The sequence below is a fragment of the Pongo pygmaeus genome, chromosome 21, assembly GCF_028885625.2.
Source record: "Pongo pygmaeus isolate AG05252 chromosome 21, NHGRI_mPonPyg2-v2.0_pri, whole genome shotgun sequence".
Lineage (NCBI taxonomy): Eukaryota > Metazoa > Chordata > Mammalia > Primates > Hominidae > Pongo > Pongo pygmaeus.
In genome coordinates, this window is record NC_072394.2 from 41,052,030 (window position 1) to 41,080,020 (window position 27,991).

At 48.2% G+C, this 27,991-nt stretch overlaps 1 protein-coding gene and 1 pseudogene across 1 annotated transcript in view; one reads left to right on the plus strand and one right to left on the minus strand.

Annotated features, from left to right (window-relative positions):
* ARHGAP40 (Rho GTPase activating protein 40) overlaps positions 1–27,991 on the plus strand; it is a 51,627-nt gene that overhangs the window by 12,407 nt on the left and 11,229 nt on the right. Inside the window, exons 2-9 of the mRNA XM_054467830.1 lie at positions 9,051–9,250; positions 12,666–12,886; positions 15,736–15,811; positions 16,305–16,453; positions 21,440–21,605; positions 24,513–24,604; positions 25,218–25,295; positions 25,683–25,842. Of these exons, the coding sequence (XP_054323805.1) occupies positions 9,051–9,250; positions 12,666–12,886; positions 15,736–15,811; positions 16,305–16,453; positions 21,440–21,605; positions 24,513–24,604; positions 25,218–25,295; positions 25,683–25,842 (1,142 nt within the window). The remainder of the gene's footprint in view (positions 1–9,050; positions 9,251–12,665; positions 12,887–15,735; positions 15,812–16,304; positions 16,454–21,439; positions 21,606–24,512; positions 24,605–25,217; positions 25,296–25,682; positions 25,843–27,991) is intronic.
* LOC129021870 (DNA replication complex GINS protein PSF2-like) lies at positions 602–1,157 on the minus strand (annotated as a pseudogene).

The window sequence follows — 27,991 nt, forward strand, 5'->3', positions numbered from 1 at the left end:
ACATGGCTGTGCCCTGAGATTGCCTTTCTTTCTTTCTTTCTTTTTTTTTTTTTTTTTTTGAGTTGGGTCCATTTTTATTGTGGATCAGGGCTTAGAGGATAAGCACTGATCAGCATCATTAGCTGCACCATCTACCATCCTTCTCTGTGACCCACCTCTGTGGGAGGGTCTAAATTTAGCCCAAGAAATCAGGATCAAGAAGGGGGAAAAAAAGCCATTGGCCACATGGCCACTCCTGCTATATCTACACCTACCAGTCACTGAACACTTACCCAAGGTGACGGTTTCCATGCAGGAGACCCAAGTGGCTCTGCTAGGGACAATAACTTATTTGCCTAAAGCTTTTTTCTTTCTCAAAAGAGGGGGCGGAGAAGGCTGATTTCTAGAAACAGATGTGGAATTGAAGAATGTCCCAGGGAGATAAGTTTTGAGGACTAACCACAAATTTGTTGCTTCTCCAACAATGTCATGAATCCATTCCTTGCACCATTGCACGTTTTTCATGCATTCAAAAGTGTTTCTAGAGCTCCAGAACCATGAGCACCTCATCACGTCCTGAGCACTCACATCCCCCAGCAAGTCGCCTGCACCAGGCCCTTCTCTAGAAGTCCTGAGACTGAGTACCCTCCGAAGGCTGGAGGTTTGTGCGAGTTTGTACGTGTGGTTGAGCACTTGTGTGAGGAAAGTCCCACTGGTATTGATCTCCATCAAGGTCAAGTTATCCAGCTTGGCATGTGCCTCCTGTTGTCTCACAAAGCTGTCAGCAGACACTCGGAGTTTGGCTATACGAGTGTCCCATATATCCTTGACCAGGGTCCGGATTTCGTCTGCCTTCAGGATGTCTGAAGCATGATTTAACAGGAGCTTGGTAAGTTCCATGTAGTAAAGGCTGGGCATTGGGGTAAAAGTTTTTTCCTTTCATTCATGATCCCTCATCTTCTCCAACTTTTCTATGTTCATCCACTCCGGAGGGAGCAGTCGACATTTCTGCTTTTGTTTCAGGTTAATTGCCAGCCATGGGCGTACTTTCACTGGTAAACCAGGGTTAAAAGGCCCCAGGTACCCACCCCGATGAGGTAGCTCTTGTCCAGACTGAAGTTGGGGATAATGGTAACCAGCTCCTTCTGGGCCAGGAACTCGACCTCAGCCACGTCCATGGCGGCGCGAGTGGCCGGCTCGGGCCTCACGGTCTCCTTGGGCCCCTCAGCATCCCGGAGGAGGTGCCACAGCCACTGTTTTCCCTGAGATTGCCTTTCAATCTCTGCTCTAAGAGGCCCAATTTCTATCCTTTATTGATTCCTGACTCAGAACCGGATGTGTCTCTTTATCTGGGGGTTGGAGATAGGGTGGAACATGGAGCGTGCACACAGCCAGTGGGGTGTGCACTTGGCACCTGGGAGTGGTGTCAGTGGCAGAGAGTGGGCTCACCGCACCTCTGGCAGAGCTGCTGGGGTTGTGCAATAGCGTGCTGTCCCTGTCAGCTATCACTGTGTGACAAATGATCCCCAAACCCAGCAGCAATCATTTCCCAAAGCGACGATCGTGTACTCCCGCTCCTGTGTCTGAAGGTGGCTGGGGATTAGCTGCTCTACCCTAGGCTCTGCTGGGCGGCTCCATTTCTAGCCATGAGTCTGGCTGAACTTACTCCTCCCTGCTTACTGGGCTGTGGTCTGTGCCATATGTGTTCATTCTGGGACCCAGGCGGCAGCTGTCCAGGGACGGCTCTTCTCAAGGTGTTGATAGCGGTGTGAGAGGGCCACTCCACCACCCAGGCACATTGCATACCTGGGCTTGCCCAGAGCCAAAGGCACATGGCATCCCACACAGCCACTCCCTGATGGTGGATAGCTCTCTCACCCACCTCTCTCCCTCCTTTCCCTTCACCCCCAGCTTCTCACCTTCCCCCAGATTCCCCGCTCAGCAAAGTAAAGCTTGGCACTGCCCAACAGCAGCTATCTGTTGCTCCTCCAGCCTGCCCCACTGGGGACAATCTCAATTCATCGCTCCACAACATATCATTACCCAACAATAATTATGGGACAAGGGATGTGTTCAAAAGAGTCCAGGAACTCTGTGGCTCAGGTGATAGGGATAAGAGCTCAGCTGATCAGAGGCAGAGCTGGGGCTACATCTGGGCTGGTGGTATTCCCTCACCAACCACAGGCTGCATCCAGCCAGTGAAAGAAAAGAAAACATTCACAATTAAGGAAAGACCGTTGTACAAGTGGCTTATTACACAGTGGTTGAGAACATGGGCTACAGAGCCAGACTTCCTGGGGCCAAATGCAGTTCTGCCATTTACTAGTCAGGTAACCTTGCAGAAGTCACTTTATCACTGTGCCCCTGTTTGACCATCTGTGAAATGGGATAATAAGAAGTTGTGAAGAGTAAATGAGTTAATCCATGCTAAGCAGTGTTTCTCAGCCAGAATGATGGTGTTCCCCAGGGAACATTTGGCAAGGTCTGGAGACATGTGTCATTGTTAAAACTGAGAGGGATGCTTTGGCGTCTAGTGGGTAGAGGCCAGGGATGCTGCTAAACTTACTACAATACACAGGACAGCCCTCCTTCACAGCAAAGAATCATCCTCCTGACATGCTGTTAGTACTGAGCTTGAGGAACTTTTTATTTATTTATTTATTTATTTAGAGACTGAGTCTCACGCTGTTGCCCAGGCTGGAGTGCAGTGGCACAGTCTCGGCTCACTGCAACCTCCACCTCCTAGATTCGGTGGAACTGAAGGCTGCCCCCAAAGCCCTATTCACCACTTTTGGGGGAAGCCCTTGGCTGGGTTGCTGAAGCCAGGCCACGCTCCCTGCTCCAGCAGGTCCAGGCTGAGCTGACCTGGTTTGGCTGCTGGAGAGGAGGCTCAGCCACACCTCCACCGGCTCATCCCGATGGCCCGCATTCTTGCTCCCTCGGTCATGCTGGCTTTTGGCTTCCCTGAACAGGCTCTCAGCTTCGCTGAGCAGGCTTTCGCTTCTGTGGCTCTCAGCTTTGCATGGGTTTCTGTAGCCCTGCCCTTTGGGAAAGGCCTTTGCTCCACTGTCATATTATTCTCACTGCCTGCTATGACCTCATGGGCAAGAGTCTCGCTAAGATCATCTTGCAAAGCCCTCTTCTCTACCCCTGTCTTCCCATTTTACGGACTTGGAAGCTGAGGTCCATAGAGGAAAAGGGACATGCCCACAGCTGCACAGAACATGAGCAGGGAACTTGGATGGGAGCCGAGGACTTCTAGGCCCTGCCTCATCTTCCAGGCCCTGCCTCATCTTCCAGGCCACCTGGGGGGAAAAGCCCTTCCCCCAAGAAGGGCTTTGCATTCAGGAAGACTCTAAGTCTCTGTGAGGGCTCTGGCCCTCTGACTCACTGCAGGGATATATTTCTTCCATGGTCTGTGCTTGTAAGTCCGAGACCACTCTGCAGGACAGGGACTAGAGGCCACTCACTGGCTGGGCAGTCTTGGGTGAGCCACTTGCTCTGTCTGAATCTCAGATAGGAAGAGCCCAGAAGTAATATATATTGATCAAACTAACATTGACTGAGGACTTCCTATTCTAAGCACCTTATGTATATTAGCTTCCTAGTAACTGGCCATAGTAAGGGCTCGATAAACATTTGCTGAATAAGTGAATTGGCTCTTACACTACACTGCCCCAGGTAGTCTCTGTTAGCTTCATATTAAAATGAGGAAGCTAAGGTCCAGCCAGGTTTGGGGACTCCCCAAGGTGACGTTGCTAATAAACAACAAATCTAGGATTCAAATTCAAACCCAGTTGACACTAGAGCCAAATTTCTTGACTTTTTTTTTTTTTTTTTCTGAGACAGAGTCTCACATTGTTACCTGGGCTGGAGTGCAGTGGCGCGATCTCGGTTCACTGTAATCTCTGCTTCCTAGGTTCAAGTGATTCTCTTGCCTCAGCCTCCTGTGTAGCTGGGATTCCAGGCGCCCGCCACCACGCCCACTAATTTTTTGTATTTTTTACTAGAGACGGGGTTTCACCATGATGGCCAGGCTGGTCTTGAACTCCTGACCTCGTGATTCACCCGCCTCAGCCTCCCAAAGTGCTGGGATTACAGGTGTGAGCCACCATGCCCGGCCCAAAGTTCTTGACTTCTAAATTTACAAATCTGTTTATCTATTGTTTAGTGGCACATAACAACCATCATTTTATTCTGCTTAGGGATTCGATGGGTAAGGAATTGGACAGAGCAGGCAAGAATACCTGCTCTCTGCTCCATGAAGTCTGGGGTATCACCTGGGAAGACTGAATGGCTGGGGGTGACTTCATGCTGGGGACTGGAGCCATCTGTCTGGAAGTTTCTCCACTCATGTGTCTGACACCTACACTCAAATGATTCAAGGGTGAGGTTTGGCTAGGGCTGTTGACTGGGGCACCTGCATGTGACCTGGCACTTGGCCTGAGCTTCTCAACGTAGCAACCCATTCCAAGGAGCGAGCAGAGAGTGAGAGAGCCAGGTGGGATCAGCTTGTCACTACGACAGACAGAGAAGTCTCATCGCTTGACCTCTGCTGTGTTCTCTTAGCTGAAGCTGTCACAGCCTGACAGATTCAAGGGGAGGAGACATAGGCCCCACCTCCCCATGGGAGAACTGTAAAAGAATTTTGGGACCATACATGATATCCGCTACAACTACTATATTCCCGGCAGTGTTCTAGGTACTGAGGAGAGAGCAAGGAATAGAGAAGCCAAGAAAGAAATAGTTCCAACAGAAATGAATGTGTTATGGAAAAGCAAATAGCAGAGACATAATCCAGGTTAGGGATGAGAAAAGTTGTGTCTGAGGAAGTGACTTTGAGTCTGAGATAGGACATTCCAGGCAGAGGGAAGAAGGAGGTATGTGAGACGAGGCTAGAAGCGTAGGCAGATCAGTCCAATGCCTTCATAAGGCATTTGGATTTTATCCTCAGGATCCTGGGATACCATGAGGATTCTTAGATGCGGTGAAAGGCCAGTTTTGTGAGCTTGGAAGATCCTTCTAAACCAGAGAAGGATATCTAGAAGAAACATAGGAACACTGCGATGAGGCTGTGGTCCAGGCGAGAAGTGATGGTGGCTTGGACCACAGTGGTGGTTCAGAAGTTAGTGGATAGAAGAGTTGTATGAAAGGTAAAATTCATTAGGGGTTCATGGGATGTGGAGACACCAAAAAGGGTGTGAGGAGTGGCTCTCAGAGTGCTTGATGGAACCATCTGATGAGACAGGGAACACTGAGAGGGGCACAGTGTCTACAGTGGGGAAGAAAAAATGCATTCAGATTACTTCATTTATACCTGGGGCCTCCCTAAATCATCTAGTGTGGCAGTTAAGTGCCCTGGTACTGGGGCTTGCAACTGGGTTCAAATCCAGGCTTTGCCACTTGCCAATGGGACAAGTCTGGGTGGGTCCCCCAATCCTGTTGGGTCTGTTTCCTTGTCTGTAAATTGGAAACAATAGCACCGGGTTTGGCCAGGCTGGATGGCTTACATGTGGAATTCCAGCACTTTGGGAGGATCACTGGAGTCAAGGCATTTGAGGGCAGCCTGAGCAGCATAGCAAGACCTCATCTCTACCAAAATCAAAAATCAACTGGGCATGGTGACATGTGCCTATAATTCTAGCTACCTGGGGGGGCTGAGGTGGGAGCATCGCTTGAGCCCAAGACTTTGAGGCAGCAGTGAGCTACGATCGCGCCATTGCCCTCGAGACAGAGCAAGACCTTTTTCAAAATAAAAAGAAATAAACTGATGCTTGAACATGTTTGTCACTGGGCATATAGTAAGTACTTGGTAATGGTTTAAAAACCAAATTACAACTGGAGGCTGCGCTGTATACTTAGGACCTGCGTACTTTTCTGCATGCGCTATATCTCAACAAAGCGCTGGAAACAAAACAAACAAAACATCAGCTGTATTTGTGAGGCTCTGAACACCTTTTGTGGATGTGTCCTCTTCCTATCGTTCTCTTCCTAGAAGGGGGGGTACTCACCACCATGCTGCAAAATGTGATGTTGGAATAATGACACCTTTAGCACTGTGGGTGTTTCATTTTGTTTCGTTCTTTCCTGTACCCCTCTCTGACCTCCTCAGAATGTTCTTCCAAAGAAATAATTGCTGCCCCCTCACTGCTTAGCTATCAAATGGTGATAGTGTTGACAATTTTGCTTGGGTTTAGTCGCTGCAGTTTTCAAATTGTCACGAAAGCACACAGATGCTGGTAATTTCAAAGCGAATCGCAAAGCAACCAAAGAAACGGAGCTGTGCCCCCAGCATGGGGTGCCAAACAGATTCGCAGGAGGCACTGACTAGCAGTTTTCTTGAAAACCATAAATAGAGCGGAACAGCCAATTTTATAATTAACTGGGACTTGGTCTCCAGTGAAGCTTCTGCTCTGTGCAAAAAATGCTGGAGCCATTGCCAGGAGGTTGTGCCCTGTCCCTTCCTTCAGGATCTGGCTGACTGGAGGTTTCTTTGCTTTACCACATTTTGAGTCTGTTTCAGGATGGAGTTGTTTGGGACTCGGAGTTGAGCTCTGTGTGGGCAGGACGCTTGGGAGGAAGCCACAAGCCGGGGTCTACGGTAAAATCCTGGCCGGAAAGGCCATGTGCAGAAAGAACATGGGTCCCTCATTCAAACATTGTTAAGAATTTTGAGATGGTGACAGCAGATCTCTGAACCAAGTGTGGGCTGCTTCCAAACCCGGGCCCTGTGTGACTGCACAGGTCGCACATCCATGGAGCCGGCCCTAGGTCCTGGATTACACCTCCAGAAACTGGGGGGACAACAGTGAGTGAGGTCATAGGCTGAGGGCAAAATACAGCTTCAAGGACTCCAGGGGATGGGATCCCACAAGACGGGGGCTAAGCAGGCAGCAGGGGTAAAGTCAAAACAAACAAACAAACATCCAATAAAATAGTCCTTTTTTAGAGGCAATGTGGCAAGAGTTCACAAACCCTTTGATTCGGCAATTCTACTTCTAGGATTCTCTTCTGCTGTACAAAGGAGCAAAGGTAACAGATGGTATTATTTGTGATATTGATGAATAGAAACAACCCAAATCTCCATCAAAAGGAAATGGGGATATTTCAAATAAATTCACTGTGTGGGGGACCTTCCTGTGAGCATCCAGCTCCTCAGCAAAGAGCTATCAAATGCTTAGTGTGCATGGGACTCTTGTGGGGCTGGTGGAGGACTTGAGTTCTGTGTCTTGGCTGACATGAGCCCAAAACGATGTCCCCTGAGTGAAGAAGAGAGTGCCTGCCTTTAGGTTAAATATGCCTGGGGAGAAACATGAGATGTCTGCACACCAAAGTGTTAGCACGGAAAACGTGGTCATAGCCGCAGGAGAATGACTGATTTTCTACTTTGCTCACTTCTGCATTGCTGGGAATTTTTACAATAACTGCATATTGATTTTATAATGGAAAATATAGCTAACAAAAATATATTTTAAGGCCGGTCTCAGTGGCTTATTCCTGTAATCCCAGTACTTTAGGAGGCCAAGGCAGGCGGATTGCTTGAGCCCAGGAGTTCGAGAACAGCCTGGGTAACATGGCAAAAACCCCATCTCTACAAAAAATGCAAAAAGTAGCCAGGCATGGTCGTGTGTGCCTGTAGTCCCAGCTACTCAGGATTCCGAGGTGGGAGGATGGCTTGAGCCTGGGAGGCGGAGGTTGCCGTGAGTCATATCGCGCCACTGCACTCCAGCCTGGGCCATAGAACCAGACCTTGCCTCAAAAAACAAAAACAAACAAACAAACAAACACAGAAAAGCATATATATATATATATATATTTTTTTTAAAAGGCAGCATGTGGATGACTTTTCCTTTTTAATCCAAATGAGTCTTGTTTTTTAATAGGGCAGTTCAAACCACCTATGTTTATTGGTTTTCTTTGCCTTTTGTTGGTTTCCACATGGGAGCTTAAATATCTATAGAACTTGCAGAATATACATTTTTCCCATTTGAGGAAACTGGGGAAATGCATTTCTTCCCTCTCTTCTGGCAGGGGTAGTTTATGGTCTATTTACTGGCATGTGTCAGGGTCTAGGTGATTCCAGTCTAGTATTTTTGCCGTTATGACCAACCCTACCATTTCTCAAGGATTTGGGCCAGCAACAGAGACATTTTGTCCCTAAGCTCATCTGAAGTCCTGGACTTCATTTATATGGACCAGGAGACTTGCACTGTCTTACCCTGAGATTCTTTGATTGCATGAAGCAGAAATTCATTGAGTGTAGCTTGGGAAGAAGAGGGGGATTAAAGGGAAGGATGTGCGAGTCAGGGCTCTAGGGGTAAACCACATAGCCTGGATCATGAGAGGCTGCAACTGGGACCTGGAAAATCAAGCTTAGGTTACCCCACATCCCTCCATGCCTGCAGAGGGTCTCCTCTCTGCTTCTTTTGGAAGACTGGCCACTCCAGCCCCTCCAGCCCCACACAGCTTCCAGTTCACGTGCCTGATACTGACCCCTCTGCCCTTGGTTCAACACTTTGAGAGAATGAGATTGGCTCAGTGATGTATAGCACCTCTGTGATCAGGTACTTGCTCTGTTCAAAGCTGGCTGGGAGAGGGGAGGAGATGAGGTGCTCCTGTGACACAAACAGGAAAACCAGGGCTTGACAGCCAGACTCACAAAGGAGGAGGTGTGAGGGAAAGAGACAGGAGACTGTCTGGGTAAAAATTCAGTGAGATCCGCGAGACACTGCCCTGTCATTTCCTCGCCTGTCCTGGTGTTTAATCCCCTCTTGGGAATGCTGCCTTTACCATAGATATGTCCAAGACTGTTCGCCTCGACCAAGAAGGTGGAAGCAAGCAGAGCAGTCTGGCCCTGCTCTGTCCCCTGCAGCATTGCTGGTTTCCAAGGATCCCGCAGGGGTGATGGGTCGCCAGTCAATTTGCTGAGATCACCCTGAGAAACATGCCTAGGAAGCTTGGTTAGCCCCCAGGGGCCCCAGGCTGATTTCTGGAGAGCCACAAGCCTCAGCACAACCCCCATCATAAGCAGAGACTTGCTGACCTCCCTGCACCTTCCCCACTTGCTACAGCTTTGGCCCCTCCTCAGGCGGAATGGATCAGCTTCCCCAGAAGAATCTCCTGCGACTACACCCTGCTGGCTCTGCTGGCTGTTCCACTGGAGTGGAGAGCTCCAGCATGGATGGCTTTTGGATGGAGGTGGAACAGATCCAACAGAGAGATGAGCTGAGGGAAGAAGACAGTGGCGGGAATGAAGGCCAGCTTCCAGAGGGTGAGAGACCCTGGCGGGGGCCTGTAGGGGTGGTGGGAGGGCTTGATTCCAGGCAGAGAAATGTGAGAGGATCCAGATGTGAACCAGAACATGACAGCATTTTCTCTGTTGCCTGGACTGGTGCAGTATCCTCTTCACTGCTCTCCCTGCTTCACCTGTGATCCTTACTGTCTGTTCTCCATGCAATAGTCAAGACGATCTTTTAGTAATGTAAATTAGATTATGTCCCTCCTTAGAGTAAGTCCTTCAGGAAATATTTTTTGAGTGCCTATTATGTGCCAGGCACTGTTTAGGCACAATGAACACAAAACAGTCTCTTATATACAGAGCTAACGTTCTAGGGAAATTCTAAGCCCTCTGCTCTAAATCCTCAAATATCTCTCCATTTATCTCAGAATAATAGACAATTATGTGTCCCTATTATCTACTACTATGTAACAAACCACCTCAAGCTTAGCAGCATAATGCAGCAATAATCAATTATTATGACTATTTCTATACATCACTGTTGGAGGGGTTGAGTGGGCTCAGCTAGGTGGTTCTTGCTCAGGGCCTCTCATGCAGTTACAATCAAATGGTAGCTGGGGCTGGAGTCATCTCAAAAGATTTCTCATCTATGTGCCTGGTGGTGGATGTGACCATCAGGGAGCCTCATCTGGGATTATCATCTGGAATACCTGCATGAGGCCTCCACATGTGGCCTGGGCTTCCTTACAGCATGGCGGCTGGGTTCTAAGCACAAGACCAAGAGAGAGAGCTGGGTAGAAGCTGTCTTGCTGCTTATGACCCAGCTTTAGAAGAAAGACAATGTTGCTTCTTCTGCATTCTGTTACCCTGCATGCAGCTATGTTCAAGGGGAGGGGAATTAGACTCCACCCCTTGATGGGGTGAGAGTCAAAGAATTTGGGGACATGTAATAAAGCCACCAGATCATAACTTACCAGGCTTTACATAATTGGCTTCGTGCCTCTTCTCTGCCTCTTCCCCTCCCACCCTGACTGGCTGTCACTCTACTTCTGTCCTCAGGCCTTCTTGCTGGTCCTTGACCCTAAAAGCACTTTCCTGCCTCAAGTCCTTTGTCCTCTCTGCTCCCTTGGCCTCAAATGCTCTTGCCCCAGGCATCTGCATGGCTTGTTCTCTCCAGTCAGGACTGGGCTCAAATGTTACCTCCTCAGAGAGGTATTTACCAGCTTCCCTACATAAAATAGCACACCTGCCCCATCACTCTCTAGCCCCTGCCCTACTCTGTTCGTTGCTGCAGCAATGATCACTGCCTGACTTTACCTAGTGCACTTCACTGTGCATGTGTCTGTGACCCCCACTAGAATGTAACTTCCATGAGGCCAGGGACATCATTGGCCCTTTTGACTGCTGTGTCCACAGTGCCTAGAACAGAGCCAAGCACATTCCCGTCCTCCATCTTTACTTGTTCAGCAGATGAGGGAATGAAAGGGCTCCACATGGAACCCTTCCTGGTTTGGCGTGTAATTCAGCTGGGCTTGCCCCTGGTTGGCAAAACAGACCATGTGGTGATGCAGACATCCTAAGGGCCTAATAGTCACATGCAGTGCCTCCAAGTGTGAAGGTAAAAAAATCCCTGGTTACACTAGAAGTAGTTTCAGGAGATGCCCTGCATAGGAGGTCCTCCATGTGGCCTCTCTGGCATCATGATGTGGCCAGCAATCTAATTTCCAACAATACACAGGGAGTGGAGTCAGAGTGGGTCAGAGAGAAGTCACTTTGAGCAACTAAATAAACACAGCAGCTTTTTCAGACTCACAGGGCTGAGGGATCCTGAGTGGCATGGAGCCAAGACTGGTTTTTTTTTTCCTTTCTTTTCATTTATTTATTTAATTTTTGAAACGGAGTTTCACTCTGTCACCCAGGCTGGGGTGCAGTAGCACAATCTCAGCCCACTGCAACCTCCATCTCCTGGGTTCAAGCGATTCTCCTACCTCAGCCTCCCAAGTAGTTGGGACTACTGGCATTCACCACCACACCCGTCTAATTTTCGTGTTTTTAGTAGAGATGGGGTTTCGCCATGTTGGCCAGGCTGGTCTTGAACTCCTGATCTCAGGTGATCTGCCCACCTTGGCCTCCCAAAGGGCTGGGATTACAGGCATGAGCCACCGTGCCCGGCCATCTTTTCTTTTTATTCAGACACCAACTTGAACCAGAGGGATTGTTAATAATTTATTTTTCCCATCAATGTCTACTCATGGCAGGTGATGTTGGATGCTCCATTTATGGTGGGGATCTTGTTTCCTTTTAAAATAGATGTGTTTTAGTAAAAAATGTAGCCCATGATTAAGGGGATATATTTGGTAAGGAATTTTACAGGGATAATTAGATACAGATAAAAATTATAAAGGTGGTAGGTGAATGCCTACATTTCAAGAAACAGTGGCTCATTGAAAGGATCCTGTACAGACAAAAAAATGTCTGATATCATGATAGAATCAGTAGCTCCACCAGCCAGCACAAGTCAGGAATGGACCCACAACGTTGCAGCTGCCCTGGAGGCATCTGTTCTGGTTCCCGAGTGCAGGGAAAGTGTTGGGGGAAGACTTGGATTATTTGCAAAACCCAGGCTGCCATAAAAGCAGCTTTGTTTGAGTTTTTAAAACAATTATTACCTTGTTGACTAACTTGTTCAACACTGGGTACAACTGTACACCCTACCAATCCTCTCTTACATGTGTTCAACTTCCAGTACGAGCTCTTGTCCATTTTCCCCACGATAAGGCCAGTGTTTCTCAAGTGTGGTCTGAAGACCCTATTGCATTAGAATAATCTGAGGAAGACATTCCAAGTGCAGATTCTCAGGCCCAGGGCCTGAACTCCTGGAGCAGAATCCCTGGAGGTAGGACCCGAGATCCTGAAGTCTCAGCACACCCTCCCATTCCAGTGAATGGTTTTGCTATGGGACTATGACAGTTTCCTTAGGAAGCAAGTCGAGGGGACAATTCCAACACAAATAAGGTCTTGAATATGGAGGACTTTCCAAAGGGACATCAACACCCAGCACCAGCTTCCCAAGGGGACACCATGTGACCCTGTGGTGGTCTCTGCCAGATTTTGGAGAAGTGGGTTCATTACTTTGGAGAGAAGTGGGTCCAAAATCTGAACATGCAGGGCCATTCAGCCAGCTCTGTTTTCCAGGGATTGCTATGTTATGGGTTGACATCCATACACTAGGTAATGCCATCAGTACCCCCACCCCGCCCCCAATTCTCAGAAGGCTCATTAGATCTTCTCCCCCAAAGAGTCTGGTTGGTGTTAATAGGTTTCACAATCAGAAATGCAGAAACTCCTGTGTCCAGGTGAGTGTGTGCTTCTATGCAGAACTTTGGTTAGCATGTGTGGCCGAGTGCAGAGCTGTGTGTGTTCATCTGGGTTCTACTTCTGTTGGCAGAAGGGGAAGCTGAATCCCTGTGGCTGCAGGACACAGGCCTGTCGGGCCTTCTTGGTGGCCTGGGCTTGGACGGTGATCACCAGGAGCTCCTGTCCACCCTGACACAGACCCAGGTGGCCGCTGTGTGCCGCCGGCTGGACATCTATGCTCGCTCAGTGCGAAGACAACACAAGACACCTGTCAGAGATGTCAGGGATGTCTTTGGGGTCTTCAATTCAGGGGTAAGTGGCATATGGGTCATTGCAGGCCCGGTCTGACTGGGATCTCTGTGCTGCCACCACAGCCTGAGAGATGCAGTGATCCTGCTGAAGGGCTGTGTTGGTGTGTGTATGTGTGTGTGTGTGTTGGTGTGTGGGTGTTGGTATGTGTGTTGGTGTGTGTGTTGATGTGTTTTGGTGTGTGTGCTTTGGTGTGTGTTGGTGTGTGTGTTGGAATATGTGTGTGTTAGTGTGTGCGTGTTGGTGTGTGTTGATGTGTGTTGGGATGTGCGTGTTGATGTGTGTGTTGGTGTGTGGGTGTTGGTATGTGTGTTGGTGTGTGTTGGTGTCTGTGTTGGGGGTGTGTGTGTGTGGTGTGTGTTGGGGTATGTGTGTTGGGGGTGTGTGTGTTGTGTGTTGGGGTGTGTGTGTGTGTTGGGGGTGTGTGTGTTGGTGTGTATGTTGGTGTATGTGTATGTTGGTGTGTGTGTGTTGGTGTGTGTGTTGGGGTGTGTGTGGGTGTGTGTTGGTATGTGTGTTGGTGTGTATGTTGGTGTATGTGTTTTGGGGTGTGTGTATGTTGGTGTGTGTGGGTGTTTGTGTGTGTTGGGGGTGTGTGTAGGGGTGTGTTGGTGTGTGGGTGGTGGTATGTGTTGGTGTATGTGTTGGTGTGTGTTGCTGTCTGTGTGGGTGTGTGTTGGGGTGTGTTGGGTGTGTGTGTTGTGTGTGTTGGTGTGTGTGTTGGGGTTGTGTTGGTGTGTGTGTTGGTGTGTGGGTGGTGGTATGTGCGTTGGTGTGTGTGCTTTGGTGTGTGTGTTGGTGTGTGTGTTGGAATATGTGTGTGTTAGTGTGTGCATGTTGTGTGTTGTGTGTTGGGGTGTGCGTGTTGATGTGTGTGTTGGTGTGTGGGTGTTGGTCTGTGTGTTGGTGTGTGTGTGTTGGTGTATGTGTTGGTGTGTGTTGTGTGTTGGTGTGTGTGTTGTGTGTGTTGGTGTGTGTTGTGTGTTTGTGTGTTGGTGTGTGTGTTGTGTGTGTGTTGGTGTGTGTGTTGGTGTGTGTTGTGTGTGTTGGTGTGTGTTGTGTGTGTTGGTGTGTGTGTGTTGGTGTGTGTGTGTTGTGTGTGTTGGTGTGTGTTGTGTGTGTTGGTGTGTGTGTTGTGTGTGTTGGTGTGTGTGTTGTGTGTGTTGTGTGTGTTGGTGTGTGTGTTGTGTGTGTGTTGGGGTGTGTGTTGGGGTGTGTGTGTGTTGGTGTGTGTGTTGGTGTGTGTTGTGTGTGTTGGTGTGTGTTGGTGTGTGTGTGTTGAGGTATGTGTTGGGGTGTGTGTTGGGGTGTGTGTGTTGGTGTGTGTGTTGGTGTGTGTGTTTTGGGGGTGTGTGTTGGTGTGTATGTTGTGTGGGTTGGTGTGTGTGTTGGGTGTGTTGGTGTGTGTGTTGGTGTGTGTGTTGGTGTGTGTGTTGGGTGTGTTGGTGTGTGTGTTGGTGTGTGTGTTGGTGTTTGTGTTGGGTGTGTTGGGGTGTGTGTTGGTGTGTGTTGTGTGTGTAGGTGTGTGTGTATTTAGAGTGCATTGGCTTGCACACGTATGCCTCCCTGCCGTCCACTATGTCCCTGTGTTGCATGTAGGTCTTCATCTCCCATGCGTGCCACTGCACATATGCCTGTTGCCACTGTGTGTCCTGGGGTGAGCCTGAAAGCCTAGGTTCTTTCTATATAATTGTTATTGATGCAGGGCAGGCAAGCCCCTAAATTGGGGATGAGCTCTGGAAGCTTTTGGTTTCACTCAGAAAAGAATTCAAGAGTGAGCTGGTGGTAGAAGAAAACAACTTTATGGAGGCGGCAGTGATCCAGTGGCGTGACTGCTGCTGCAGGGCAGGGCCACCCTATAGGCCGTGTGTCCAGAGCGGCAGCTCAGGGGCAGGACCACCCGATAGGCAGTGTGTCCAGAGCAGCAGCTCAGGGGCAGGGCCAGCCTGTAGGCAGCATGTCCAGAGCAGCAGCTCAGGGGCAGGGCCAGCCCATAGGCAGTGTGTCCAGAGCAGCAGCTCAGAAGCAGTTCTGCCTTTTAATTACATGCAAATTAAAGGGCGAGTTATTCAGAAATTTCTAGAAAAGGGGCAGTAATTTCCAGGTGTTGCCATGGCAATGGTAAACTGTCATGGCACTGTGGGCATGTCTTATGGAGAGGTGTTTTTGCCTCTTCCCTGTTTCAGCCAAAGTCTCACCTCCTACCTCATTATCAGTACAAAATCCTTTTTTTTTTTTTTTTTTTTTTTGAGACTGAGCCTTGCTCTGTCAGCCAGGCTGGAGTGCAGTGGCATGATCTTGGCTCACTGCAAGCTCCGCCTCCCAGGTTCACGCCATTCTCCTGCCTCAGCCTCCCAAGTAGCTGGGACTACAGGCGCCCGCCACCATGCCCGGCTAATTTTTTGTATTTTTAGTAAAGACGGGGTTTCACTGTGTTAGCCAGGATGGTCTCTATCTCCTGACCTTGTGATCCGCCAGCCTCAGTCTCCCAAAGTGCTGGGATTACAGGCGTGAGCCACCGCGCCTGGCTGGCACAAAATACTTTTTTATTGTCACTGTGTATCCTGCTGACACTTGAAGCCTGATAGGTTGTGGGCATCATCTTTCTTGGAGCACCTCTGAAGTGGCATAACAGTGATTAAAACCACAGGCTTTGGAGCCAGCCAGACTTGGGCCCCAGTGCCCATTCCCCGACTTAGCAGCTGTGGGACCTTGGCAAGTAACTCAGCCTCTCTGGGCTTCAGCGGCTCCATCTGTGAAAAGGGGTTGTGGGTGGCTCCTATCTTCCGGGGTTGTGTGAGCATTGTCGGCTTCCCACATGAGTAATTGGGCAGTGTCTGTAATTTGCATAGAAAATGTCGTCAGAGAATGGGAACTCCGGTATGAAGGGGGCACAGCTCAATTCCGGGGCCTCTAAGTCTCCTCCAGGTAAGTGGTCTTCATTCTCCAGGGCCCTGAGAATCCTCCAGGCTGCATAAAGGGCTGCTCTGTGAAGTAAGAGAATGTGCACACCTCCCAGCATTTCCTCCTTCCTGCTGACTCCCTGCCTTTCCTGCTCAAGGGCAGTAGGGAGGAGCCCTGAGGGGACAGGTTGGGCCCTTAAGTGAGCTGTTGCCATCAGGCCCATGGGGCTCAAGAAGGGAAAAATCTCTTCCTGGGCAATTGGCCTTAGCCAGGAAATCACTTCCTGGGGCAGTGAGGGTCTTAGCTAGGAAATCATTTCCTGGGGGCAATGGGCCATAGCTAGGAAATCACTTCCTGGGCAATGAGCCTGAGCCCTAAACCTAATGATTTGATCCCAGGGCTTTGAACTTGAGCTTGGGATATCACTTCTTAGGACTAAGGGCCTAAGTCTCAAACCCAAGCACTTGCTTCCTGGCAGCCAGTTCTCACTGCCTTTCTGCTTTGTTTCCCCCCGCAGCAGCAGAACCTGGGGGGCTGCAGGAGCAGGCTGGGAGGGAAGAAGCCTTCAACATGGACTCTGCCTACTCAGAACAAGCTGCGGTGCTCCTGCAGAGGAGCAGGCCATCCCGGGGAGGCACCTCTGCCTGGGGCAAGTGTTCCCTACCGGTGAGGATGCTGTCCACAGGGCTGGTGGCTAGGTCCCCCTGTGCTCAGGCACCAGCACCCATCTCTTCACACCTTCCGCACTGACAGGCATCCAGCACAAAAGTTGTTGAATCATTCATTCATTTAATTCGTACCACAAATATTTACTGAGTGACTGCTGGGTGTCAAGACTGGGGAGCAGGGTGCTTACAGTCTAACAGTCTGTCAGTATTGTCTCCATGCTCTTTGTTTTTATCCTTAGAAAGCCCTCCTTCCTCCAGCAAGCTCATAACTGTCCATCAACATGTTTTTCTAGTTACTTTTAAAATTAATTTTAGTGCCTGGAGTGACAGAGAGAGACCCAATCTTTTAGTTCTGTTGTTTCCTCCCTCTCTCCCTCCCTCCCTTCTCTCCTCCTCCTCCTCCTTTTTTCTTTCTTTCCTTTCTTTCTCTTTCTTTCTTTCCTTTCTTTCTTTTTCTTCTTCTTTTCTTTCTCTCTTTTCTTTTCTTTCTTTCCTTTCTTTCTTTCTCCTCCCTCCTTCCCTCCCTCATTCCCTCCCTCCTTCCCTCCCTCTCTTCCTTCCTTCCTTCCTTCTCTTCTTCCTTTCTTTCCTTCTTTTTTTTTCTTTGAGACAAGGTCTCACTCTGTCACCCAGGCGGGAGTGCAGTGGTGCTATCCCAGCTCACTGCAGCCTCAACCTCCCAGGCTCAAGCTATCCTTACACCTCAGCCTCTCAAGTAGCTAGGACTACAGTTGCATGCCACCATGCCCAGCTAATTTTTAAAATTTTTTTAGAGTTAGGTTCTTCCTACATTGCCCAGGCTGGTCTCAAATTCCTGGGCCCAAGCAATCCTCCAGCCTTAGCCTCCCAAAGTGCTGGGATTACAGGTGTGAGCCACTGCACCTGGCCGTTCTTTTTTCCCAAAATATTCAGTTATCCCAGCATAGTTCCTTCCAAATAGGATGTAATCATTGATAGTTAGGTTTTTAAAGATTGAACTATAACTCGCTGTTAAGTGCACAGATATTTACCATGTACAGCTTGGTGTGTATGCCTGTGTAAATACCACCAAATCAGTACAGAAACTTCCTCCCTTGCTTGATGGCTTGTAATATGGAAAAAGAAAGAAAGAAAGAAACTTCCTACCCAACCACCCGCTGAGCTCCCCCATGCCCTTCCCAGGTAATTCCTTTCCCTGCAGGATAACCACTATTCTGACTTCTCTCATGGAGTAAATACAGTCTTTCACAGTCCCTCTATTACTAAAGGAAGTGTTTCTTCTTTGACCACGTGATGATGCAGTCGATGCAATCTTAGGTAACATTTTACTGAGAGCTGCCCTGGCCCAGGGCATTGTTCCCAAGGCTTCCAGTGCCCTCATTGCTCCCTGACTGTATGATAGAAAAAAAGAGAAGTAGGGTCGGGCACAGTGGCTCACGCCTGTAATCCCAGCAATTTGGGAGGCCAAGGCAAGACGATTGCCTGAGTCTAGGAGTTTGAGACCAGCCTGGGCAACATAACAATACCCCATCTCTACAAAAAAAATTTTGAAATAGCCAGGTGTGATGGTGCAGGCCTGTAGTCTTAGCCACTTAGGAGGCTGAGGCAGGAGGATCACTTGCACCTGGAGGTTGAAGCTGCAGTGAGCTATGATTGCACCACTGCTCTCCAGCCTGGGCCACAGAGCAAGACCTAAAAAAAAAAAAAAGAGAGAAGTGGCATATGTTAGTCTGTTTTTACACTGCTGATAAAGGCATGAAAGGGGTTTAATGGACTTACAGTTCCACGTGGCAGGGAGGCCTCACAATCATGGTGGAAGGTGAAAGGCACGTCTCATGTGGCAGCAGACAAGAGAAGAGAGCTTATGCATGGAATCTCCCCTTTTTAAAACCATCAGATCTCGTAAGACTTATTCACTATCACGAGAACAGCCCGGGAAAGACCTGCCCCCGTGATTCAATTACCTCCCACAGGGCCTCTCCCACAACACATGGGAATTCAAGATGAGATTTGGCGGGGGACATAGCCAAACCATATCACGGTGCTCAGAGAGGAGAAGTGACAGAATTGGCTCCCACAAAGGCCAGGACAGGAACACCTGGCAGCCTGACCCCGGAGCCTTCCCAACTGATCACCACTCTCTACTGCTTAGGAAACCAGCCCCACCCCCTACAGTAGCCTCTATTCCAATGTGAGAGTACTTTCACTCATTCAAATGGAATTTTCTTAGGTCCGCAACAAGTTGCAAAAACAGAACTTCCACGTACTCTACACCTAGTTTCTCTTAGTGATAATATTTTCCATTAATCATAGTACATCAAATAACATTTATATTTATTTATTTAATTTTTTCTTTTTTGAAACAGTCTCACTCTGTTGCCCAGGCTGGAGTGCAGTGGTGAAACCTCAACTCACTACAACCTCCACCTCCGATGTTCAAGTGATTGTTGTGCCTCTGCCTCCCAAGTAGCTGGGACTACAGGCACGTGCTACCACACCCAGCTAATTTTTGTATTTTTAGTAGAGACAGGGTTTCTCCATGTTGGCCAGGCTGGTCTCGAACTCCTGATCTCAGGTGATCTGCCCGCCTCAGGCTCCCAAAGTGTTAGGATTACAGGCATGAGCCACCGCACCCGGCCTAAATTTTTTTTTTTGAGATGGCTGGAGTGCAGTGGTGCAATCTGCCCAGGCTGGAGTGCAGTGGTGCAATCTTGGCTCACTGCAAGCTCCGCCCCTTGGGTTCATGCCATTCTCCTGCCTCAGCCCCCGAATAGCTGGGACTACAGGCGCCCGCCACCATGCCTGGCTAATTTTTTGTGTATTTAGTAGAGATGGGGTTTTACCGTGTTAGCCAGGATGGTCTCAATCTCCTGACTTCGTGATCCACCCACCTCGGCCTCCCAAAGTGCTGGGATTACAGGCATGAACCACCGCGCCTGGCCCAAAATTTTTTAATAATGAGTTTCTATTTCTAAAACATCAGAGATAATTAATATTCAACATTATCTTGTCTTTTTCTTTGACAGTGTTTCTCCATCAAATTATGAATGATGATAATAATTAATCATGCTAAAGGGTCAGGCATGGTGGCGCACACCTGTAATCCCAGCACTTTGGAAGGCCGAGTTGGGAGGATCACTTGAGGCCAGAAATTTGAGACTAGCCTGGGCAACATAGCAAGACCCCATCTCTACAAAAAAATTTTTAAGATAATTGGGTGTGGGCCAGGCACGGTGGCTCATGCCTGTAATCCAAGCACTTTGGGAGGCCGAGGCAGGCAGATCACTTGAGGTCAGGAGTTTGAGACCAGCTGGGCCAACATGGTGAAACCCCATCCCTACTAAAAATACAAAAGTTAGCTGGGTGTGGTGGTGCACAACTATAATCCCAGCTACTTGGGAGGCTGAGGCAGGAGAATTGCTTGAACCTGGGAGACAGAGATTGTAGTGAGCAGAGATCATGCCACTGCACTCCAGCCTGTGTGGCAGAGTGAGACTCCGTCTCAAAAAAAAAAAAAAAAAATAGTTGGATGTGGTGGTGTGTGCCCATACTCTTAGGTACTCAGGAGGCTGGGGCAGGAGGATCACTTGAGCCCAGGAGTTCAAGCTTACAGTGAGCTGTGATTGTACCCCTGCACTGCAGTCTGGGTGACAGAGTAAGACTCTCCTCTGAATAATAATAATAATGCTAAAGATATCACATATTGATCTTTTACCACACACTAAGCATTATGCCAAGTACTTCACATATTTGATTTAATTTCATTCTATTAAGTTGGTGATAATTGTGTTAATAAACTAAAAAGTAGTAATAAGTATTGAGTACTCACTATGTGTCAGGCACCATGTTTCATACACTTTATTGAATTTAATCTCACCAACAGTCTTGTGAAGCAGATACTGTTATCACTTCCATTTTGCAGATGAACACACAGGTAAAATTATTTGCGTGCACTCACAGATAAAGTCAGGATTTGAACCCCGGGGGATGTGACTCCATAGCCCATGCCACAAGCACTAGGCTGTATTATAAACATCAATTACTATTTCTTTCCCTTTGAGCACTCAAAAGGGGCACTGGGAAGTGGTCCGGCCATGCCCTCCAGGGAGTGCTGAGCAAGCCTGGCCCTCCTGCTTGCCTTCTCTGACCTTGGGCGGCAGGAAAGCCTGGAGCTGCCTGCAGATCCCCAAGGTGGCCTCTAGATGGCACGGTTGAGCATTCTTTATTTCTGCGGGTGATATGGCCAAGGCTGGGGACAGACCCGGTGAGGCAGAGGAACAAAGGACCAGAGTAGAAGCAATAATAAGAAGCCCATGGGGTGATCCCTCTGTTCCAGGTCCTCTTGTGGGAGGGCAGGCAGTGAAAACAGTTTCTGTTTCTTGGGGCTTCGCTGTGTGCTTGGGACTGTGCCAAGCACTTTATATCCATTAGGTCATTTGCTCCCACTAAAATTTTATGAGGCTGTTGCGGTGGCTCATGCTTGTAATTCCAGCACTTTGGGAGGCTGAGGTGGGAGAATCGCTTGAGCCCAGGTGTTTGAGACCAGCCTGGGAAACGTAGAGAAACCCTGTCTCTACAAAAAATACAAAGATTAGCCGGGTGTCAAGGTGCACACCTGTAGTCCCAGCTACTCAGGAGGCTGAGGCAAGAGGATCAACTGAGCCCAGGAGGTCGGGGCTGCAGTGAGCAGTGTTCATGCCACTGTACGCCAGCTTGGGCAACAGAGCAAGACCGTGTCTCCAAATAAAAACACAATCAAACATGCAAAAACCTTCTGAGGTAGGCTCTATTTTATGATTATGGATGGAGAATCAGAGGCTTAGAATGTCACTCCGTTTGCAAGAGGTAGAGCTTGGACTTGACTTGAGGATGGACTCCTGAGTGCTCGCTCTTATCCACGCTGCTCTTCCTTCTGCCTAAATGCCTGGAGGAGATGGGAGAGCCCCAAAATACACATCAGACACATAGCCTGACAAATTGTCTTTACTTCCCTCTCTATTAATAGAAGTTTACCATCCCCAAAGGCAGACTTGGCGTGACGAGGATAGGAGACTTCTCCCTGCAGGATATGAGGAAGGTACCTTCTCTGGCCCTCATAGAGCTGACCGCGCTCTGTGACGTCCTCGGCTTGGACCTGAAGAGGAGCAAGGCGGGGAAGTGGAAAGCAGCAGGTGAGCAGCCCTGGCCCAGGGAAAGCCCTGTGGCCACAGTCCTCATAGGGAGCTGCACACGGACTCTCCCAGCAAGAGATGCTCAGCTTTTTTTTTTTTTTTTTTTTTTTTTTTTGAGACGGAGTCTCGCTCTGTCACCAGGCTGGAGTGCAGTGGTGCGATCTCGGCTCACTGCAACCACCGCCTTCCGGGTTCAAGCAATTCTCTTGCCTCAGCCACCCGAGTAGCTGAGACTACAGGTGCGCACCACCATGCCGAGCTAATTTTTGTATTTTTAGTAGAGACGGGGTTTCACCATGTTGGCCAGGATGGTCTTGGTCTCTTGACCTCATGATCCGCCTGCCTCGGCCTCCCAAAGTGCTGGGATTACAGGTTGTGAGCCACCACTCCTGGCCAGCATGCTCAGCTTCTATATTCCTTCTGTTTACATTTTTTTTTCTGCATATGTAAACAATTCCTGCTCATTGTGGGAAATTTGTGAAATAGAGTAAAATACAAAAAGGAAAAAATATAATTCAGAAAAGCACTTTTAGTGCATTATCTTCCTTTGTGTGTATATGTGTGTATCCTTTTTTCACCTAATATTATATAATTATGGTTTGGGAGCAATGGCTTACACCTGTCATGCCAACAATTTGGGAGGCCGAGGTGGGAGGCTCACTTGAGCCTAGGAGTTTGAGACCAGCATGGGTGACATAGTGAGACCCTGTCTCTACAAAAAATAAAAAAGTAGCCAGGCGTGGTGGTGCACACCTGTAGTCCCACCTACCTGGGAGGCTGAAGAGGGAGGATCACTTGAGCCCAGGAGGTGAAGGCTGCAGTGAGCCTTGATCATGCCACTGTACTCCAGCCTGGGTGACAGAGACAGACTCTGTCTCATTCTATATATATAGAACTATGAGACCCTGTTTCATAATTCCATTATATATAACAGAATATTTTATAGTTATAGATCTATATTATAGAATATTACATATAATAGAATTATGGACATTTTCCAGTTACTGTATCATTTAGTGGTTGTCATGATAATGCTACATAACAAACAACCCCCAAACTCATGACTTAAGAATTCTTTACTCTTGCTTACATGTTTGTGGGTAAACTGGGCATAGCTTGGCTGATCTAGGCTTGGCTCCAAGTTGTTGGCTGAGTGTAGGTCTGCTCACAGGTCTCTCGTCCTCCTGGGACCAGCTGGCCGTCTGGAGGATGTTCTTATGGTGACAGCAGAAGCTCAGAGGGTAAACTGTACCACACAATGCATTTTAAGCCTCTGCTTGCATCTTGTAGGTTACCATGCCATTGCTCCAAACTAGTCACATGGCCTAGCAAGGGGTGAGGAAGTATGCTGTGCTTCCCTAATGGGAAGATTTGCAAATTCACATGGGAGAGGGTGTGGATACAAAGAGGGGTAATGAATTTAGAACAATAGTGACATTTACCACAACTATTAAATATTCCTTGAAAACATGATTTTTATTTATTTCCTTATTTTTTTTGAGACAGAGTCTCTCTTGCCCAGGCTGGAGTGCAGTGGCATGATCATAGCTCACTGCAGCCTCAACCTCCCCGGGCTCAGGTGACCTTCTCACTTCAGCTGCCTGAGTAGCTTGGACTGCAGGTGTGTGCCACCATGCTCTGCTAATTTTTGTATTTTTTGTAGAGATGCAGTATTTTTATGTTGCCCAGACTGGTCTTGAACTCCTGGGCTCAAATGATCTTCCCATCTCAGCCTCCCAAAGTGCCGGGGTTACAGGCATGAGTCACCTTGCCTGGTGAAAACATGATTTTTAATCACTGCACTATTTTCCTCCTTGTGGGTGTATTCTAATATATTTAACCATTTCCCTATTAGTGGACATTTTTGATGCCCATGTCTTTCCTATTATAAAACACAATCACTACTGCTGTATATATACTTTTGAATGCATCTTAGATTACTTTAGATTATACTTATGAGTTAAGTTCCTGAGATAATGTTGCCCTTCAGCAGTGTATGAAAGTGTTCATCTCACTGCATCATTGTCAACATTATGCATTGTGATTTTTTGGTTTGTTTTGGTTTGGTTTTTTTGGTTTGTTTCTTTAAAGACAAGAGGATGGTGAATAAAAAAGACCAGGGGGAGGAATCTAGCAGAGGTGGGGTAGGCTGGGGAAGGGAGAAAGAAGGAAGGTGTGGAGAAAATGTGGAAGGAGGAGTTTGCCTGAGAAGACCTCAAGCCAGGGTGGTTAAGATTGACCCAGGGAATACATTCTCTAGGACCTGGCCCATCCTGCAGAGCCAGAGCTCTACCCAGGACTGCTGTTACATTTTTATACCTGGTGCCTTCTGGAGCAGCAGCGTGCTTCCCTTTCAATACTTTTTTTTTCTGTGAGATGGAGCTTCACTCTTGTCACCCAGGCTGGAGTGCTGTGGTGCGATCTTGGCTCACTGCAACTTCCGCCTCCTGGGTTAAGCGATTCTCCTGCCTCAGCCTCCAAAGTAGCTGGGGTTACAGGCACCCGCCACCACACTCGGCTAATTTTTTTTGTGTTTTTAGTAGAGACAGGGTTTCGCCATGTTGGCCAGGCTAGTCTCGACCTCCTGACCTCAGGTGATCCGCCTGCCTCAGCCTCCCAAAGTGCTGGGATTACAGGCTTGAGCCACCGCACCCAGCCCTTTCAATACTTCTTTAACCAGCTGAGATTTTCTGCTCTGAGACATATCTCCTCAGCAGTAATGTTTTCATTACTGCTGAGGCCAAATGTTCTGCTCAAGAGGAGCAGTTTGGGTCCAGCCATTCTCTAGAGAGCTCAGTCCTTCCACAGGAAAAGGGGTCTGATTCTAGTTGCCCAGGAGATCTTGCAGGTCGGAGCCCAGTGATCATTCCAGGAAGTAACGCGCCTCTGCTCTTTGACTTCCTGCAGAAACTCGCCTCTTCGGTGTGCCCCTTGACAGCCTGCTACAAGCTGACCACAAAGTCTTCCCCAGCACACAGGTCCCGCTGGTCCTTCAAGCCGTAAGTTGCCCCCAGCTTGGGTTTATTTAATCCTTTGGAGGCTGGCTCGGGGGACCATTGTCAGGAGACATCTAGCAAAGGGGTGAAAGGATGGACTTTAGAATCAGGCAGACCTGGGTTCAAATTCTGGCTCGGCACTTGCTAGCTCAGAGACCTGGGGTGGATTTTTGTTGTTGTTGTTGTTGTTTTTATTTTATAAATTTTTGTCTTAACTTTTTTGTAGAGACAGGGTCTCACTATGTTGCCCAAGCTGGTCTCGAACTCCTGGACTCAAGTGATCCTTGGGGTGGATTTTTTTTCCTTTTCTTTTTAACTTCTGAATCTTAAAGTCAAGGGTGGATTTTTGAACTTTCATTAGCCTCCCTTTCAACATCTGTAAATTGAGATGATGATAACAGTATCCTCCTCTTATCAATGATTAAATGAGAAAAACGTATATGAAGCTCTCAGAATGCCTGGCTCATGGAAGAGGTCACAAAAACTAATATTATTTTGAACGAAACCCTTCTCCTGGTACTCCCCTCTTTCTGATTTTCATGGGAGACAAATACACCATTTTGAATCCTGCTTTTCAGCTGTTCCTGGTTTAAATGCTGGTTTCTCTTTCTGACAGCTGCTGTCCTGTTTGGAAAAGAGAGGACTGGACACGGAAGGCATTCTCAGGGTGCCCGGATCCCAGGCCAGGGTCAAGGTAATGGTTTGGCTTCCCTGCTTCACTGAGGCTGCATCTCCTCCATCCTCACATGTGTGTTAAGCCGGGAGGAATCCAGTCCCTGGTTCACCAGTGATCTGTCTTTGGTCTCTGTGTGGGTCGAGGGTTTGAGAGGCTGAAGGTGGCATGATGAGCGTGGTGGCAGAGAGTGTGGGCCCTGGAGTCAGACCACCAACGTTTAATGAGCAGAGCTCTGTGCTCAGTGACACTCACATTAGACCATTTCGTCCTTACTTCAACCCCACGAGGGAGGTGCTCTTGTTGTCCCCACTTTGCAGATGAGGAAACCAAGCCCCAGAGAAGCGGTAGAGCAACTTCTACCAGAGCCCTGGGCCAACTGTGTTTTCATGCCCCACCTTCCTGTAGGGGCTGGAACAGAAACTGGAGAGAGACTTCTATGCTGGCCTTTTTAGCTGGGATGAGGTTCATCACAATGACGCCTCCGATTTGCTCAAAAGGTTCATCCGGAAGCTGCCGACACTTTTGCTCACGGCTGAGTACCTCCCGGCCTTCGCCGTGGTGCCTAGTGAGTGTGCCCAAGCCCTTAGCCTGTGCGGGGATGGAGAGTTGGTTGTCACTGGCCTTGGTTGGAGAGGGGAAGCCATGCAAAGGCAGGACTCCGTGTTCCTGGAAATGTCTGTTCCAGAAATGTCCAACTGATGGGGGAAGAAGCAAGTGTGAGCATGTGAGCCCGATGTGTGTGCATACGCATGTGCACGCGTGTCCTGCGTGTGTTGTATGGCATGTGTGCAGGCGTGTGAGGAGAGGAGGCTAAGGTTTTGCACACTACAGTCCCTATTAGTTCTCACATGGATGAGTGGACTAGTTTCCTTCACATCTTGACATCCATGGGGTTGAGCTTATCAGCATCATTACCTGTGTATCTGTGGGCACACATGTGTGTGCATGTCCATCTGTGTGCACATCTGCAGATCAGCATGTGTTGCATGGACCTTGCTGTATGTATAGTCTGCATATATATGTTCCTGTCTGGACTTCTTCACAATCCACAATGAATAAACATAGTCACTTCTATTTTTCTCAAAAAAATACAGCAGCTCTCCTGAGATTTCACTCACAACCATGAGGTTCTCCCTGTCTCTCTGAATTCTCCAAAAAGCTTGAAGGCTCAGGCAGTCTGATTTCTACCCCCAAGCTAGGGACAGGGATCCTGAGAGGTTCTCTCTGACCTTTGATTCTCACAACCTCAGTGTTTTGTTTCTTCTTCCTCTTCCTCTTCTTCTTCTTCTTCTTCTTTTTCTTTCTTCTTTCTTCTTTCTTCTTCTTTCTTCTTTCTTCTTTCTTCTTCTTCTTCTTCTCCTTCTCCTCCTTCTCCTTCTCCTTCTTCTTCTCCTCCTTCTCCTTCTCCTCCTCCTCCTCCTCCTCCTCCTCCTGCTCCTCCTTCTCCTTCTCCTTCTCCTCCTCCTCCTCCTTTCTTCTTCTTTCTTCTTCTTTCTTCCTCTTCCTCCTCTTCCTCCTCTTCTTCTTCTCTTCTTCTTCCTTCTTCTTCTTCTTCCTTCTTCTTCTTCTTCCTTCTTCTTCTTCTTCCTTCTTCTTCTTCTCCTTCTTCTTCTCCTTCTTCTCCTCCTCCTCCTCCTCCTCCTCCTCCTCCTCCTCCTCCTCCTCCTCCTCCTTCTTCTTCTTCTTCTTCCTCCTTCTCCTTCTCCTTCTCCTTCTCCTTCTCCTTCTCCTCCTTCTCCTTCTCCTTCTTCTCCTTCTCCTTCTCCTTCTTCTCCTTTTTTTTTCCCTTGATAAAAACGATTTTTTTTGTTTATTATTTTTTAGGGTACATGTGCACAACGTGCAGGTTTGTTACATATGTATACGTTCGTCATGTTGGTGCTGCACCCATTAACTCATCATTTAGCATTAGGTATATCTCCTAATGCTATCCTTCCCCCCTCCCCCCACCCCACAACAGTCCCTGGTGTGTGATGTTCCCCTTCCTGTGTCCATGTGTTCTCATTGTTCAATTCCCACCTATGAGTGAGAACATACGGTGTTTGGTTTTTTGTCCTTGCGATAGTTTGCTGAGAATGATAGTTTCCAGCTTCATCCATGTCCCTACAAAGGACATGAACTCATCATTTTTTATGGCTGCATAGTATTCCATGGTATATATGTGCCACATTTTCTTAATCCAGTCTATCATTGTTGGACATTTGGGTTGGTTCCAAGTCTTTGCTATTGTGAATAGTGCCGCAATAAACATACGTGTGCATGTGTGTTTATAGCAGCATGATTTATAATCCTTTGGTTATATACCCAGTAATGGGATGGCTGGGTCAAATGGTATTTCTGGTTCTAGATCCCTGAGGAATTGCCACGTCAACTTCCACAATGGTTGAACTAGTTTCCAGTCCCACCAACAGCATAAAAATGTTCCTATTTCTCCACATCCTCTCCAGCACCTGTTGTTTCCTGACTTTTTTTTCTTTTTATTATTATTATTATTATTATTATTATACTTTAGGCTCTATGGTACATGTGCGCAACGTGCAGGTAAGTTACATATGTATACATGTGCCATGCTGGTGCGCTGCACCCACCAACTCGTCATCTAGCATTAGGTATATCTCCCAATGCTATCCCTCCCCCCTCCCCCCACCCCACAACAGTCCCCGAAGTGTGATGTTCCCCTTCCTGTGTCTTCTTCTTCTTCTTCTCCTTCTTCT